The sequence below is a fragment of the Phyllobates terribilis genome, unplaced genomic scaffold (assembly GCF_046119375.1).
Source record: "Phyllobates terribilis strain yellow unplaced genomic scaffold, ASM4611937v1 Scaffold_8__6_contigs__length_399053987, whole genome shotgun sequence".
Classification (NCBI taxonomy): domain Eukaryota; kingdom Metazoa; phylum Chordata; class Amphibia; order Anura; family Dendrobatidae; genus Phyllobates; species Phyllobates terribilis.
In genome coordinates, this window is record NW_027362768.1 from 95,468,009 (window position 1) to 95,485,701 (window position 17,693).

At 42.5% G+C, this 17,693-nt stretch overlaps 1 protein-coding gene across 1 annotated transcript in view; it reads left to right on the top strand.

Annotated features, from left to right (window-relative positions):
• LOC141156776 (calcium-activated chloride channel regulator 1-like) overlaps positions 1-17,693 on the top strand; it is a 115,826-nt gene that overhangs the window by 52,820 nt on the left and 45,313 nt on the right. Inside the window, exons 12-13 of the mRNA XM_073643154.1 lie at positions 302-466; positions 1,681-1,917. Coding sequence (XP_073499255.1) covers positions 302-466; positions 1,681-1,917 — 402 coding nt within the window. The remainder of the gene's footprint in view (positions 1-301; positions 467-1,680; positions 1,918-17,693) is intronic.

Genomic DNA, 17,693 nt, shown 5'->3' on the forward strand with positions numbered 1-17,693 from the left:
CCAGTGCGCATGCTTAACTTCTGCTGCATTAATTCCATAGCTCTGTGCACAGTTTTTTTCTGGCAGGCCCATAGAGAATGAATGGAGCAGAAGTCCAACCTGCTACTCCATTTTTCAATGGGGATAAAAGTTTCAAGTTCTGCCGATCAGTTTGAGTCCCAGTGGTTCCACCCCGTCGATCAGCAAGTTATGACTTACCCAATGGAGAGGTGAAAATAATTTGTTTTAACCAGACAAACCCTTTCAAAGTACAAAGTATGTAAAGAATATAATATATATAATCATGTCTTTATTTTATTAGGCGCTGATGTCTTTAAGAATGATGGTGTCTATTCAAGATACTTCACTTCTTTCTCTCAAAATGGAAGGTACAACTTAAAAGTACATGTAGAAAGTAAAGAGACAGAGAATACTCTTGTGCTGCCAAGAAATCATGCTCTTTATATTCCTGGATATATAGAAAACGGTATGTACAATTTCCACATAACTTATTTTCTTAGGCCCTATACACATTACAGAGTCATATGCAGGAGAATGTCTGGGGGCATGCGGACTGTCCTACAGCTGTCCTACAGCTCTTACCATGACTGTTCTTGCTGCTGCATTATGCATCATGCACTCCTCTAGTGTTGTATTTGATAGTCTCCTCTCTCATTAATTTGAAAGAAAAAACCTCCATAATGCGGCATCCTGTGAAGCAACCCATGATTTATTTCCATCTATTTTGTATGGTCTTCAGCAGGAAAAAATAATCCATACAAAATAAAAAAAAAAATATTTGGAGTTACAGTAAGGCCCATATACCACCCTGGGTTCTCTACTATGGCCCTGTGCAAAACTGAGACACAATACTCCCATGTTCATAAGGCCTTCCCCCAGTGGCATAACTTGAAGCTCGTGGGCCGTAATGCAAAATCTCCAACAGGGCCCCTAACTATCACTATTCAATATTAATAGCCTTTTCATATGGGCCAAAGGGACCTTTTGGGCCCCCTAAGCTCCTGGGCCCCTATGCGATTGCAATCCCTGCACCTATCATAGTTACGCCCCTGCTTCCCCCATTATTATGCCATTATATGCTGTAAAAATACAATGGTTGTATCCTGGAGTTTAGTAGTAATTTATCAAAAGGTCATTCTGGACCAAATTCAGAATCTAAATATTGGTCATACTCCTGGTGCTACAGTCATGATGTCACATTCCTTTTCTTACTACTGAAATTCCCTGATGTCTTCTTTCTCTGGGTGGCCTGAATTGGCACAAATTCCAGAAGTGTCCTGGGTAAGAAATCTGTCTATGTGTTACACAGTTATTTGAGGGCCCTCATAAAACATAAAATTTAAGACCCATCCCTTAAGATGTTGGAAGAGGTGCCAATTTGGACTGCCTGGCGAAAGTGACCACTAAGAACATTAAAAAAAATAGGATAAGGAGACTCTCTTGGAGTTCAGGACTACAGATATAACTCGGATTTTGGAATGACCCTTTAATAAAAAGTCAATTCTCAGCACAATAAATGCATAAAAGATGTATTTTTTATACTTTTACCTAATGGATGAATAGTATTGTTTGAGTTTTACTTTTATCAGACATTAGTGGATATTTCTGGACCATGTATATCTAGTAAACTTTCTTATCAACACACTCATGGTTCAATTATTTCATCATATATTTTTATAGGTGGAGAATCTATGAATCCCCCAAGACCATCAGTTACTGAAGATGATCTTCGCATTACCGTTGGCCACATTGGTAGAACTGCTTCAGGAGGTTCTTTCATAGTAAATAATGTGCCAATTTCTCCTCGGCCTGTCATCCATAAACCCTGTAAAATAATTGATTTGGAAGCAAATACACAAAGAAACTCAGTTGTCTTGTCTTGGACAGCAAGTGGCGAGGATCTGGACCAAGGCAAAGGTATGCTTAAATGGGAACTATGTCTGTAAACTGTGTCATATATTCTAAAACTTCACAATGATTTACAGTAAGGCTAAGTGCCCACGATGCAGAAATGCTGCATATTTTTTACGCTTCTCCCTGGCAGGAAAAACGCATGTGGTTTTTACATGCGGTTTTCCCGCCAAGTAGAAGCGTTTGTGAAGCGTCTTTGCATGCATTTCTGCATGTGGGTTATCAAGCGTTTTTCCAAGCGATTTTAGCATCACTTGGAAAAGTGCTTGACAACTTGTTCACACTATATAAATCCATGCAACCGGATTTATAGTAGTGTGACCAAGTTAGTTAAAAAAAGAATAAGAATGGTGAAAAATAAAAAAAATAAAGTTTATACTCACCTTCCGATGTCTTCCCGGTGTTTTGTCTGCTCCGTCCGGTGTCTTGCACTGCTCGCGGTGGTGTGAAGGACCTGCGGTGACGTCATTGAGCCATGTGATGGGTCACATGACTCAGTGACGTCATGGCTGGTCCTTCACAACAACGCGAACATTGCAAGACACCGGACGGCGTGGAAAAAACACCGGGAAGACATCGGAAGGTGAGTATAAACTTTATTTTTTATTTTAAATTCTTTTTTTTACAGTTTCTATGGTACCCAGGTCTGGATGAGAGTCTCCTCTCCTCCAGACTTGGGTACCATCCGCACATTGAAACGCATATAATCCGTGAGTACAAATGTACTGACACGGATTCTATGCGTCTCAATGCAAGTCAATGGCGGCGATTACGCTGCGCTTCCACAAAATTAATGGACATGCTGCGGATTTTTGAGCGCAGCATAAACGCTGCGGAAAAAAACACAGCATGGGCATTGAAAGTGCGGCTTGTCATTGGGGACTATGGGGGGCGGATTACCAAGCGTTTTTGAAGTGTTTATGCTGCGGAAATTCCGCAGCATAAACGCTTGAAAAACGCATCATGGGCACACAGCCTAAAGGTCTACTGTTCGATGATTTTTCATAGGCTTCATTACTAAGCAAAATAAAATGAAAAGTATGTGTGCGTAACAATGTGACTTGTGTAATGTGGAAGGCGCCTTGCCCTCCTTTATTGATCTCTATAATTTTAATAACAGCTTTTTTTCAGTGACTAAACAATGGAAAACTCAACATCCTGTACATCAATAACTACAGGTGAGTCTCGCAAAATTAGAATATTATCAAATAGTTAATATATTTCAGTTCTTCAATACAAAAAGTGAAACTCATATATTATATAGAGTCATTACAATTTACAAACAGAGTGATCTATTTAAAGTGTTTATTTCTGTTAATGTTGATGATTATGGCTTACAGCCAATGAAAACACAAAAGTCATTATCTCAGTAAATTAGAATAATTAACAAAAAACACCTGAAAAGGCTTCCTAAGCGTTTAAAAAGGTCGCTTAGTCTATTTCAGTAGGTTCCACAATCATGGGGAAGACTGATGACTTGACAGATGTCCAGAAGGCATTGACACCCTCCACAAGGAGGGTAAGCCACAAAAGGTCATTGCTAAAGAAGCTGGCTGTTCACAGAGTGCTGTATCCAAGCATATTAATGGAAAGTTGAGTGGAAGGAAAAAGTGTGGTAGGAAAAGGTGCACAAGCAACCGGGATAGCCGCAGCCTTGAAACAATTGTTAAGAAAATGCCATTCAAAAATTTGGGGGAGATTCATATGGAGTGGACTGCTGCTGGAGTCATTGCTTCAAGAGCCACCACACACAGACGTATCCAGGACATGGGCTACAAGTGTCGCATTCCTTGTGTCAAGCCACTCATGACCAATAGACAATGCCAGAAGCGTCTTACCTGGGCCAGGGAGAAAAAGACCTGGACTGTTGCTCAGTGGTCCAAGGTGTTGTTTTCAGATGAAAGTAAATTTTGCATTTCATTTGGAAATCAAGGACCCAGAGTCTGGAGGAAGAGTGGAGAGGCCACAATCCAAGCTGCTTGAGGTCTAGTGTGAAGTTTCCACAATCAGTGATGGTTTGGGGAGCCGTGTCATCTTCTGGTGTAGGTCCACTGTGTTTTATCAAGACCAAAGTCAGTGCAGCCGTCTACCAGGACATTTTAGAGCACTTCATGCTTCCCTCTGCCGACAAGCTTTTTGGAGATGGAAATGTCATTCTCCAGCAGGACTTGGCACCTGTCCACACTGCCAAAAGTACCAATAGCTGGTTTAAAAACAACATTATCACTGTGCTTGAATGGCCACAAACTCGCCTGACCTTAACCCAATAGAGAATCTATGGTGTATGGTCAAGAGGAAGATGAGAGACACCAGACCCAACAATGCAGACAAGCTGAAGGCTGCTATCAAAGCAACCTGGGCTTCCATAACAGCAGTGCCACAGGCTGATCGCCTCTGTGCCACGCCACATTGATGCAGTAATTGATGCCAAAGGAGCCCCGACCAAGTATTGAGTGCATTTACTGAACATACATTTCAGTAGGCCAACATTTCGGATTTTAAAAACATTTTTCAAGTTGCTGTTATAAAGTATTCTTATTTACTGAGATAATGAATTTTGTGTTTTCATTGGCTGTAAGCCATAATCATCAACATTAACAGAAATAAACACTTCAAATAGATCGCTCTGTTTGTAATGATTCTATATAATATGAATTTCACTTTTTGTATTGAAGAACTGAAATAAATTAAATTTTTGAGGCTATTCTAATCTTGTGAGAAGCACCTGTATTTACTTCTATAAGTTGTAGTATTGCTGTAGATTGCGGTAGATTAAAAGGAGACAAATAAAGAAATCCGGGCATCTGATTTTCCAAAAATTATGGGATGTTTGTACTCTATTTTGATTTGTTTTCAATTGACTAAACCTTCCTGACAAAGAGAAAGATTAAAGGTTTATATCAAGTTATGAAGTTATTCCAAATCTGTGCTGTGAGATTCTAATTTTGTGAGAAGCAGCTGTATATAGACAGGTGCAAGATTTCATTACTGCCAATTCCATCCTGTTTCACTTGTTCAAAATCATAATAATTAAAAAATATGCCAAAAAGTTTATTGTTAAATTTTTAACTTACCCTTAGGGGACTTGAACCTGCGCTATGTATTGCAATATGAGGTGGGAAGTCACCATTGGGAGCAGATGCAATCAGTCAATCTAAATGCTGACATCAGTAATTGAAAGCGCCCTTTAAATGGTTAAATAGCTGTCATTGGAGCTATCTCTCATTGCTGCTGTTACAGGCAGATACCGGCTGTACAACACAACTGACATCTTCCGGGTATGGTGTAGGATCAGTTCCGGAGCCCACAGTATACTACCACACCTGACTTAGGAAATGCTTTTTTACCCTGTGTCAGGATGAAGTTAAAAGAAGGAGCAAAGCCACTAGGAAAGCCACTTTTGGTGTTTTTCATCACCGCTCTACTATTTTCAGGGACAGGAAGTTTGGCACTCCATTAAAAAAATCTAATCGTTGTGATTGGCCATCAGTGCCTTTAGGGAGATAACCATAATATAATCTTCCAGACAACACTGTGAACATGACAACACAGATTGAAGATGGGGTCCCAGCTCATAGGCATGCACAAATGTGTTACTGATGTGGATAAGCACAATATAATGGGAGCCCCCTCTGTTGGAGATTTTCATTAGGAAAACGTTACCTGTTGGAATCACGTTCCATGTGAAGTGGGTTTAAAATGAGTCTGCCATCATGTTGAAAAATTTGAGGACTGTTGACCAACTAGGTCCTACTGTTGTGTTTAAGACAGTACCCACCAGTTTACCAAAGTTGCCTTATTGATGTGTGTAAATGCATGCCTATGCACATGGCATCTCATGTCTATATTGCATGTGTTCAACATACTGTATATATTGTTGTTTCTCTGGCACATATTACTTGCCAGAAACTGTTGTTATCTGTAACATACCTGACGGCGTCCTTGCATAGTGGTCCATCTCCCACTGTGCAAGAGCGCGCACTTGATTTCCAGTCCAGACTAGCACTTTGGCTTCTTTCCATATGGTCTGCTTTGCTTCGCTCTGTCTGCTTAGGGCGACACCCGCTGAGCTTCCTGTTTCTTGTAGCTGCTGCAGACACACCCCTGATGCTTCCTCAGCCTATTGCTGTCTGTCACCTGGTATTTAACCCAGCTCCTCCCTGGAATCCTTGCCTGAGCATCTTGTTCTGTCAGTTGGCGTCTAGTCACTGATGTGCCAGGTCCTGTCTATGTTTCCTGCCTTGCGGTATCAGTTCCCGTGTCTGAACTGTGTCCTGTCTGTGTACTCTAGCCAGCTGCCTTTCCTGGAGGCTGTAATTCCAGGCCCGTGTGAACACGCTCTTAGCCTGTTCCTTCTGCCCTCTAGGGGCCGCATACCTAGATCTGTTGTCTGTGTCCTTTCCCAGTGTCTGTTCCTGCCCTAACCATCTTCCAGCCTGTTTCCCGTTTCTCTCTACGCCCATATCTTCCCTTTTTCTGCAGAGTCTGAACTCGTACCTAACTCCTGCTCGTTGTCACTGTACTTCCGTTTGTGAGTTTGTGGTCCACTCGCTACTTCACTGCAAGTACCCTGTGGGTATCTGGTTCTGCCTTTCCCTTCCTGTCTGTTCCGTGTGAACAGAGCCCTGTCCCCTCTGCTCTGCCTTGCTCACCGCTCCGGCGGTTCTTGCCTGCTCTGCCTTGCTCACCGCTCCGGCGGTTCTTGCCTGCTCTGCCTTTGCTCACCGCTCCAAGCGGTCTCGCTCTGCTCTGACCCTTTGCTCGCTGCTCCGGCAGTCTCGCTCTGCTCTGACCCTTTGCTCGCTGCTCCAGCAGTCTCGCTCTGCTCTGACTCTTTGCTCGCTGCTCCGGCAGTCTCGCTCTGCTCTGACCCTTTGCTCGCTGCTCCAGCAGTCTCGTTCTGCTCTGACCCTTTGCTCGCTGCTCCGGCAGTCTCGCTCTGCTCTGACCCTTTGCTCGCTGCTCCGGTAGTCTCGCTCTGCTCTGACCCTTTGCTCACTGCTCCAGGCGGCCTCGTCCTGCTCTACTCTCGCTCACCGCTCCAGGCAGTCTCGTCTTGCTCTGCTCTTGCTCGCCGCTCCGGGTGGCCTCACTCTGCTGTGTTTGTCCACCACATCTGCGGTTCTGTTCCTGAGTCCCAGTCTGTACTGGGTCCTATCCACTCTGTGCTCCAACCTGTCATACCTGCCAGTACCTCCCTGCCTGCATGCCAGTCGTGCTTGTCAGCATCCACTCGTCTGCATACCTGCCGTGTCTGCCTGTACCCACCAGTCTGTGTGCCAGCCTAACCTGCCTGTTCCTGTATTCCCCGGTGTGGGTCAACAGCCGTGTCCGGGGTCTGACCTGGAGTCGCACCTGGTCCCTCTGCTCGGTCCCTCCTTGGTGCACTGGCGTCGTATGCCGTCGCGCGACCTTGATCGGATCGGGTGGATACTTAGTTACGCCCCTCCAGGCATTGACTCTCCGGTACGGTCCAGTGGAATGACTACATATACACGCACACGCCAGTCAGTCCGGGCGTGTGCATTACATTATCTAGTGATGGGTGGACCCCTGGATGTTCGGGTCCGGCGGGTTTGGCTGAACATCTATTAAAAGTTTGAGTTCTGGTACCAGAACAGTACCCGAACCCGGACCCCATTCTTATGAATGGGGGGCCCGAACATCCTTGGTTTCCAACGCTGTCATCTGTGTGACAGGATGGGAAACAAGGTCTCTGATCGGCGGTAACATCAACCCATCTCTATTATCTAAAATTGCTCATTGTACTATATAAGCTTGTTTATATATTGTTTATTGCTGCTCTTGTAATGTGTAATGCAGCAACTGAGGTATGGTAGATATGCAAAATATGGTGCCATACTTGGGGAAAATGCTGCATAAGTAAGTGATAATCTTATGGCAGCCACACCTCACTCAAATAATTGTTAGACTGGATGTCATTGTTAGCTCAAAGGGCTGAAGTTCTGCTCATTAGGAAGGAGGTTTGCACCTTAATCGTTAAGACTTAATGCACTATATTGCTCTTGAGACAGCTGTGTCAGGGGACAGCATTGAGTCATAATTGCAATGCACACCCAGACTTTGCGACAAACTATAAAAGAATTCAGTTTCCTACCAGTAGAGAGAGGGATGGCTCCAGGTTTTTGTGGGCCCTGGGCGAAAGAGTCTCAGTGGGTCCCTTTAGCACATACCACGATTCATGATGCACAGATACGGCAGAGAAATTATACATATACACATTATACAGACACATGACCTACACAAAAACACATTATACAGATACATAATCTGTATATACTGTAAGGCAGCGCTACTTATTATCCTGGGGGATACTCCCTTTGCTGCGTCAATCAATGCACACCAGCAACTACTTTGCCGTGTTTCACAGTCCACAGTTTATTACACTTCATAAACCGCATTTCACACACATAATGTCAAACAAGCCCAAGTGGCAAACCGGCCCACTGGGCTCTAATTACAGCCTTCGCAAGGTAATACTAAAACAATGTCCATATAAATGTCCATAACATAAAGAGTATTACCTTTATCGGCTTTCAGCTGCTTTTAGTCCATTTGTTTCATACGCCACCCCTGTAGCTTTACGGCTTCCCAGATATGGGTCTCTAGCCATCCTCCCGTCCAAGGCTTACTGGCATCTAGTCACCAGATCCAGGCTTCACCCTCCAGGACGCTGGTGTGGCACTCCGAGGCTTACTGGCATCCCTCACACTCTCATACAGGGATCCAGGCTTCACCTCCACCAGAGTCCACCAGGCCTCTTGTGTGGCACTCCGAGGCGAACTGTCATCCCCCACACTCTCACAGAGGGATCCAGGCTTCACCTCCACCGGAGTCCACCAGGCCACTCCAGGCCTCACACGAGTGGTGTTCCCCCACACACACAGGGAACAGCCTCGTGCCTCTCACACGGTGCCCACACAGGAGCTACCAACACACAGGAACTCCTACACACCGGAACACACCTGTCACAAATCACACAGGGTTTATATATACTGCAGCACACACACACACCCACAGATAGGACCTTAACTGTGTGCATAAGGACCTGTGTGATGTCACGGTCATGTGACCAGTCAGTTAAAGGGGAAGGTACATGGTCATTCAAAACACACTGAACCATTAAAGGGATGTCTGCTACATCACAATACACATTATATATACACTTTAAACAGACATGTTAGCACATTATACAAATACATTACCTACAGTTAGGTCCATATATATTTGGACAGAGACAACATTTTTCTAATTTTGGTTCTAGACATTACCACAATGAATTTTAAACAAAACAATTCAGATGCAGTTGAAGTTCAGACTTTCAGCTTTCATTTGAGGGTATCCACATTAAAATTGGATGAAGGGTTTAGGAGTTTCAGCTCCTTAACATGTGCCACCCTGTTTTTAAAGGGACCAAAATAATTGGACAGATTAAATAATTGTAAATAAATGTTCATTTCTAGTACTTGGTTGAAAACCCTTTGTTGGCAATGACTGCCTGAAGTCTTGAACTCATGGACATCACCAGACACTGTGTTTCCTCCTTTTTGATGCTCTGCCAGGCCTTCACTGTGGTGGTTTTCAGTTGATGTTTGTTTGTGGGCCTTTCTGTCTGAAGTTCAGTCTTTAACAAATGAAATGCATGCTCAATTGGGTTGAGATCAGGTGACTGACTTGGCCATTCAAGAATATTCCACTTCTTTGCTTTAATAAACTCCTGGGTTGCTTTGGCTTTATGTTTTGGGTCATTGTCCATCTGTAGTATGAAACGATGACCAATCAGTTTGGCTGCATTTGGCTGGATCTGAGCACACAGTATGGCTCTGAATACATCAGAATTCATTCGGCTGCTTCTGTCCTGTGTCACATCATCAATAAACACCAGTGACCCAGTGCCAATGGCAGCCATGCATGCCCAAGCCATCACACTGCCTCTGCCGTGTTTTACAGATGATGTGGTATGCTTTGGATCATGAGCTGTACCACGCCTTCGCCATACTTTTCTCTTTCCATCATTCTGGTAGAGGTTGATCTTGGTTTCATCTGTCCAAAGAATGTTCTTCCAGAACTGTTCTGGCGTTTTTAGATGTTTTTTAGCAAAGTCCAGTCTAGCCTTTTTATTCTTGATGCTTATGAGTGGCTTGCACCGTGCAGTGAACCCTCTGTATTTACTTTCATGCAGTCTTCTCTTCATGGTAGATTTGGATATTGATACGCCGGCCTCCTGGAGAGTGTTGTTCACTTGGTTGGCTGTTGTGAAGGGGTTTCTCTTCACCATGGAGATTATTCTGCGATCATCCACCACTGTTGTCTTCCGTGGGCGCCCAGGTCTTTTTGCATTAATGAGTTCACCAGTGCTTTCTTTCTTTCTCAGGATGTACCAAACTGTAGATTTTGCCACTCCTAATATTGTAGCAATATCTCGGATGGTTTTTTTCTGTTTTTTTGCAGCTTAAGGATGGCTTGTTTCACCTGCATGGAGAGCTCATTTGACCGCATGTTTACTTCACACCAAAACCTTCCAAATGCAAGCACCACACCTCAAATCAACTCCAGGCCTTTTATCTGCTTGTTTGAGAATGACATAACGAAGGGATTGCCCACACCTGTTCATGAAATAGCCTTGGAGTCAATTGTCCAATTACTTTTGGTCCCTTTAAAAACAGGGTGGCACATGTTAAGGAGCTGAAACTCCTAAACCCTTCATCCAATTTTAATGTGGATACCCTCAAATGAAAGATGAAAGTCTGAACTTCAACTGCATCTGAATTGTTTTGTTTAAAATTCATTGTGGTAATGTCTAGAACCAAAATTAGAAAAATGTTGTCTCTGTCCAAATATATATGGACCTAACTGTATATACACATGACCATATATATATATAACTACACACATTATACTGGGACATGACATATACATACTTACTCTCTTCATCAGCATTTATCCTGTGGCAGCAGTAGGGGAGTCCTGACCTATGAAATCAGCAGTAGGAGCGAGGCTTGTACACCCGTCAGCCCTGCACACCCTCCCCCATCAGCCTTGCACACCCTCCCCCGTCAGCCCTGCACACCCCCCCCCCCCGTCAGCCCTGCACACCCTCCCCCCATCACGACGCTGAGGTGTCTGTAACATTACAGTAGGTGGGGGGGGTGCTGTGCAGGCACAGAGGAGAGAGTGGCTATATTCCCTGACAGACCTGGCCTGAGGCCTCATTAACCTCCTTCCTCCCCCTTCCAACATATACTCCCCCTAGGTGGCGCTGTGCAGCTGCTCTGCACATGGATCCCCTGCTCTGACTTGCCAGAAGGATGAGCAGGGAGAGAAGCTGCGAGGTGATGACACATGCACTGCACGCAGGGCATCTTGAACCCTGCGTGTTGTGTGGTGAGTGAACTCGCACTTATTATCCAGGGCCCAGGGACTGATCTAAGTGCATAGCGATGCCCCTGACTGGGCCTGATTGGTGGAGCAGCAGCACATAAAGTAGAGCAGGGCTCGGACAGCACCGGCGGCCCTGCACAGATGCCGGGGAAGCGGCCCAGGCCCCGATGGGCAGTGGGCCTCCCTGATGGTCCAGGGCCCCTGCACTTGCCCGGGCAGCCAGGTGCTGATGCCAGCCCTGAGTAGAGGTCATACAAATACAGACTAAAGCCTGGCAGGAGAAGGGAGAACTGTTGAACCAAACAGACAGTGCCTGGGTCATCGTTGCCTACTAGTGGCAGTCCGTATTATTTTCTCTAATTGGTGTACCACCCCTGAACTATAGAGAAGGTCTCACAGAGTATGGTCCAGCCTGTACTATTGTAGGTGTAGTTTTAACCACATTTGGAAGTCCATCCCACTTGCAATGCAGAACCAAAACTGTAGACCACACTGCCGCCACAAATGGGAGCAAAGAAGCTTATTCTCTCGAGTAAAGAGTGAATTTGTCCAAAAAGCAAGGGTTAGCAGCCCTAGCCACATGTTAATGCCTGTGAGTAAAGAGTTTCGTTACCACAAGGTAATAGTAGTTCAGAAGACTGGGATGAGGATCCTGCAACTCTAACGGATGGATTATGACACCATGTTATTTCAGAGAAAAGCCAGTGCCATTAGCTAACTTGCTGTGGTAGTATAAAGCACTCACTAATAGGGTTCATTCACTTGACTGTACTTTCAGTCCGAGTGCTGTTTGTGAAAAAAAAACGGACATCTCTTGTACTAATATTATTTAATTTCATTTTTTTTCACTTACCTATCTGAGTGTGAAAAAAATCACAGGATGCACTAGATTCTTCAGTAGATGATTGGATGAGACTCGCCCATTCAAGCCTACGGGTGGGCAAATAAAAACGGATGCCCAATGGAGCCACAGTATAGTATCCATTTTTTATGGATACATTGCAATTCTGTAACATAGGAAACGGTAAATGGTCCTGTAAATGATTAATAGCTGAGCTGTAAAAAAATAGGATTGCATACTACACATGGAGGACAAGTGAGAAAAAAAATTGTCTGAGTTTTCTGAATGAAACACTGAGTGATTTTTTTCATATGGTATCACAAATATATTACAGCCCAATGGAGATCAAAAACAAGCTTTGTTTGGCCTATAGATACATTTTGATACTCTGGGATTTTTCATGGTGCATACAAAAAAGAGACAGCCTTAGTACAATTTGTCAAATTTGTATGCCCTGTGCCAATTCACATTCTATCATCGCATATTAGGGATAGACCAAGATATGTCCATGCTATACAGACAGTGGCCAAACATCAAGACCTCCTTGGCTTAGACATGATTTAGACAAGGAGTGGCCGAAAGTAGTGTGGAAGCAATTTTTCTGCTTCTGTTAAGAAACTAGTAAAATTAAGGACTTGTTGCTTAACATCGAAATCTACTCTCTCTTGGGGTTGTAGCAGAGACATAAGATGAAAAAATTATAAGTACCTAGTAAATTATTGCCTTAGGTTCCCAAATATAAAAAGCAATTTCCTCCTGCTGCCTTGTGATTTACCTATAGCATCATTATAATAGGTCACACTAGGATACGTTTGATAACAGGAGATAGCACCAAATTACCATTCTTTCTACCAGAGAAAGATTAGTTTCAACTCTTCTGAGTGGCAATATATCCTGTCCTGAAAATATTTCCATTCGTCTACAGTGGGTACGGAAAGTATTCAGATCCCTTTAAATTTTTCACTCTTTGTTTCATTGCAGCCATTTGGTAAATTCTAAAAAGTTCTTTTTTTTCTCATTAAAGTACACTCTGCGCCCCATCTTGACTGAAAAAAACAGAAATGTAGAAATTTTTACAAAGTTATTAAAAAAAGAAAAACTGAAATATCACATGGTCATAATTATTCAGACCCTTTGCTCAGTATTGAGTAGAAGCACCCTTTTGAGCTAGTACAGCCATGAGTCTTCTTGGGAATGATGCAACAAGTTTTTCACACCTGGATTTGTGGATCCTCTGCCATTCTTCTTTGCAGATCCTCTCCAGTTTCGTCAGGTTGGATGGTGAACGTTGGTGGACAGCCATTTTCAGGTCTCCCCAGAGATGCTCAATTGGGTTTAGGTTAGGGCTCTGGCTGGGCCAGTCAAGAATGGTCACAGAGTTGTTCTGAATCCACTCCTTTGTTATTTTAGCTGTGAGCTTAGAGTCATTATCTTGTTGGAAGGTGAACCTTCGGCCAAGTCTCAGGTCCAGAGCACTCTGGAAGAGGTTTTCATCCAGGATATCTCTGTACTTGGCTGCATTCATGTTTCCTTCAATTGCAACCAGTCCTGTCCCTTCAGCTGAAAAACACCCCCATAGCATGATGCTGCCACCACCATGTTTCACTGTTGGGATTGTATTGGGCAGGTGATGAGTAGAGATGAGCGGTGTTCGACTTGAACTGTTCGCCAATCTCAAATTCGAGCTGTTTTGGGCGGTGTTCGAGCCGTTCGGCGAACACGAACGATTTGAAAAAAATTCGGCTGTTCGAGGTTATGTTCGATAACTGTTCGTGCACCAAAATCATAACTAGATTTTTTCTCAGTAATGATGAAGATTAATGTTAATACGCAGTTTGAGTGTACAGCGGGGCGGGGGGAGGGGCAGGGGATGGATTTCTGCAGGAATAATGAAGATCTCCATTTTTTTTTTTCTCTTTCCCACATTTACAGTGGGGAGGTGCAATCTTTCAACCTATCAGCAGCGCACACATGGAGCGAAGTGCTTTTTTTCACACAAGCAAGGGCATGTGTCATTGGCAGTGTATGTCACATGTCCTTGCCCTATAAGACCCAGCCATTTTCCCCGTCGCCACCATTTTCTCACTGCTGCAGCTGCGTGTTAGACGGCACCGCTGTTGCTGTGTGCGCTATACCTTGTTAATTTCAAGCCAATTTTCGCACAAATCTACAGATAGCTTGGGAGTAGGTAATAGTTGTGATTACAGCACTTTTGAGGACTAGGTTTCATCATTTCCTACGACTTTTATCAGGCAGGTCTGTGCTCTTAAATAGATAAGTTGGGAGTAAAGACTAATTGTAATTGCAGTCCTTTTGAGGGCTAGGTTACATCAGTTCCTATCACTTTTTGCCAGACAGGTCTGTGCCAATGCTGTGCAATTTTTTTTCACAGCATTTGGCCAAATCTAGCTAAGCAAATCCTTTTTGGCCTCTTGCAGTGTGTGTTAGTCAGTGGAGTAGCCTATCTGTGTTGCAAGCTACACCACCTGTTTATAGAATACAATTTTTTTACTGCACCTAGCCAAGTAAAACATTTTGGGCATAGCATCATTCTATTAGTCCATCTATACTAAACTCCACCAGGTTTCAAATTCAAAATAATTTTTATCTGCATCTAGCTCTGAAAAAATATTTCGGCTTGTAGCAGTGTGTGGGACTTGTTCTATTATTCCATCTATACTAACCTCCACCAGGTTGCAAATTCAGAATAATTTTTATCTGCAACTATCTCTGAAAAAAAATTTGGGCTTGTAGCAGTGTGTGGGACTTGTTCTATTAGTCCATATATACTAACCTCCACCAGGTTGCAAATTAAAAATAATTTTATCTGCATCTAGCTCTGAAAAAAATATTTGGGCTTGTAGCAGTGTGTGGGACTTGTTCTATTAGTCCATCTATACTGACCTCCACCAGGTTTCAAATTCAAAATAATTTTTATCTGCATCTAGCTCTGAAAAAATATTTGGGCTTGTAGCATTGTGTGGGACCTGTTCTATTAGTACATCTATACTAACCTCCACCAGGTTGCAAATTCAAAATAATTTTTATCTGCATCTAGCTCTGAAAAAATATTTGGGCTTCTAGCAGTGTGTGGGACTTGTTCTATTAGTCCATCTATACTAACCTCCACCAGGTTGCAAATTCAAAATAATTTTTATCTGAATCTAGCTCTGAAAAAATATTTGGGCTTGTAGCAGTGTGTGGGACCTGTTCTATTAGTCCATCTATACTAACCTCCACCAGGTTGCAAATTCAAAATAATTTTTATCTGCATCTAGCTCTGAAAAAATATTATGGCTTCTAGCAGTGTGTGGGATTTGTTCTATTAGTCCATCTATACTAACCTCCACCAGGTTGCAAATTCAAAATAATTTTTATCTGCATCTAGCTCTGAAAAAATATTTGGGCTTGTAGCAGTGTGTGGGACTTGTTCTATTAGTCCATCTATACTAACCTCCACCAGGTTGCAAATTCAAAATAATTTTTATCTGCAACTAGCTCTGAAAAAATATTTGGGCTTGTAGCAGTGTGTGGGACTTGTTCTATTAGTCCATCTATACTAACCTCCACCAGGTTGCAAATTCAAAATAATTTTTATCTGCATCTAGCTCTGAAAAAATATTTGGGCTTGTAGCAGTGTGTGGGACTTGTTCTATTAGTCCATCTATACTAACCTCCACCAGGTTGCAAATTCAAAATAATTTTTATCTGCAACTAGCTCTGAAAAAATATTTGGGCTTGTAGCAGTGTGTGGGACTTGTTCTATTAGTCCATCTATACTAACCTCCACCAGGTTGCAAATTCAAAATAATTTTTATCTGCATCTAGCTCTGAAAAAATATTTGGGCTTGTAGCAGTGTGTGGGACTTGTTCTATTAGTCCATCTATACTAACCTCCACCAGGTTGCAAATTCAAAATAATTTTATCTGCATCTAGCTCTGAAAAAAATATTTGGGCTTGTAGCAGTGTGTGGGACTTGTTCTATTAGTCCATCTATACTGACCTCCACCAGGTTGCAAATTCAAAATAATTTTTATCTGCATCTAGCTCTGAAAAAATATTTGGGCTTGTAGCAGTTTGTGGGACTTGTTCTATTAGTCCATCTATACTAACCTCCACCAGGTTGCAAATTCAAAATAATTTTTATCTGCATCTAGCTCTGAAAAAATATTTGGGCTTGTAGCAGTGTGTGGGACTTGTTCTCTTAGTCCATCTATACTGACCTCCACCAGGTTTCAAATTCAAAATAATTTTTATCTGCATCTAGCTCTGAAAAAATATTTGGGCTTGTATCAGTGTGTGGGACTTGTTCTATTAGTCCACCTATACTAATCTCCACCAGGTTGCAAATTCAAAATAATTTTAATCTGCATCTAGCTCTGAAAAAATATTTGGGCTTGTAGCAGTGTGTGGAACTTGTTCTATTAGTCCACCTATACTAAACTCCACCAGGTTGCAAATTCAAAATAATTTTTATCTGCATCTAGCTCTGAAAAAATATTTGGGCTTGTAGCAGTGTGTGGGACTTGTTTTATTAGTCCATCTATACTAACCTCCACCAGGTTGCAAATTCAAAATAATTTTTATCTGCATCTAGCTCTGAAAAAAATATTTCGGCTTGCAGCAGTGTGTGGGACTTGTTCTATTAGTCCATCTATACTAACCTCCACAAGGTTGCAAATTCAAAATAATTTTTATCTGCATCTAGCTCTGAAAAAATATTTGGGCTTGTAGCAGTGTGTGGGACTTGTTCTATTAGTACATCTATACTAACCTCCACCAGGTTGCAAATTCAAAATAATTTTTATCTGCATCTAGCTCTGAAAAAATATTTGGGCTTCTAGCAGTGTGTGGGACTTGTTCTATTCGTCCATCTATACTAACCTCCACCAGGTTGCAAATTCAAAATAATTTTTATCTGCATCTAGCTCTGAAAAAATATTTGGGCTTGTCGCAGTGTGTGGGACCTGTTCTATTAGTCCATCTATACTAACCTCCACCAGGTTGCAAATTCAAAATAATTTTTATCTGCAACTAGCTCTGAAAAAATATCTGGGCTTCTAGCAGTGTGTGGGACTTGTTCTATTAGTCCATCTATACTAACCTCCACCAGGTTGCAAATTCAAAATAATTTTTATCTGCATCTAGCTCTGAAAAAATATTTGGGCTTGTAGCAGTGTGTGGGACTTGTTCTATTAGTCCATCTATACTAATCTCCACCAGGTTGCAAATTCAAAATAATGTTTATCTGCATCTAGCTCTGAAAAAATATTTGAGCTTGTAGCAGTGTGTGGAACTTGTTCTATTAGTCCACCTATACTAAACTCCACCAGGTTGCAAATTCAAAATAATTTTTTCTGCATCTAGCTCTGAAAAAATATTTGGGCTTGTAGTAGTGTGTGGGACTTGTTCTATTAGTCCATCTATACTAACCTCCACCAGGTTGCAAATTCAAAATAAGTTTTATCTGCATCTAGCTCTGAAAAAAAAAAATGGGCTTGTAGCAGTGTGTGGGACTTGTTCTATTAGTCCATCTAT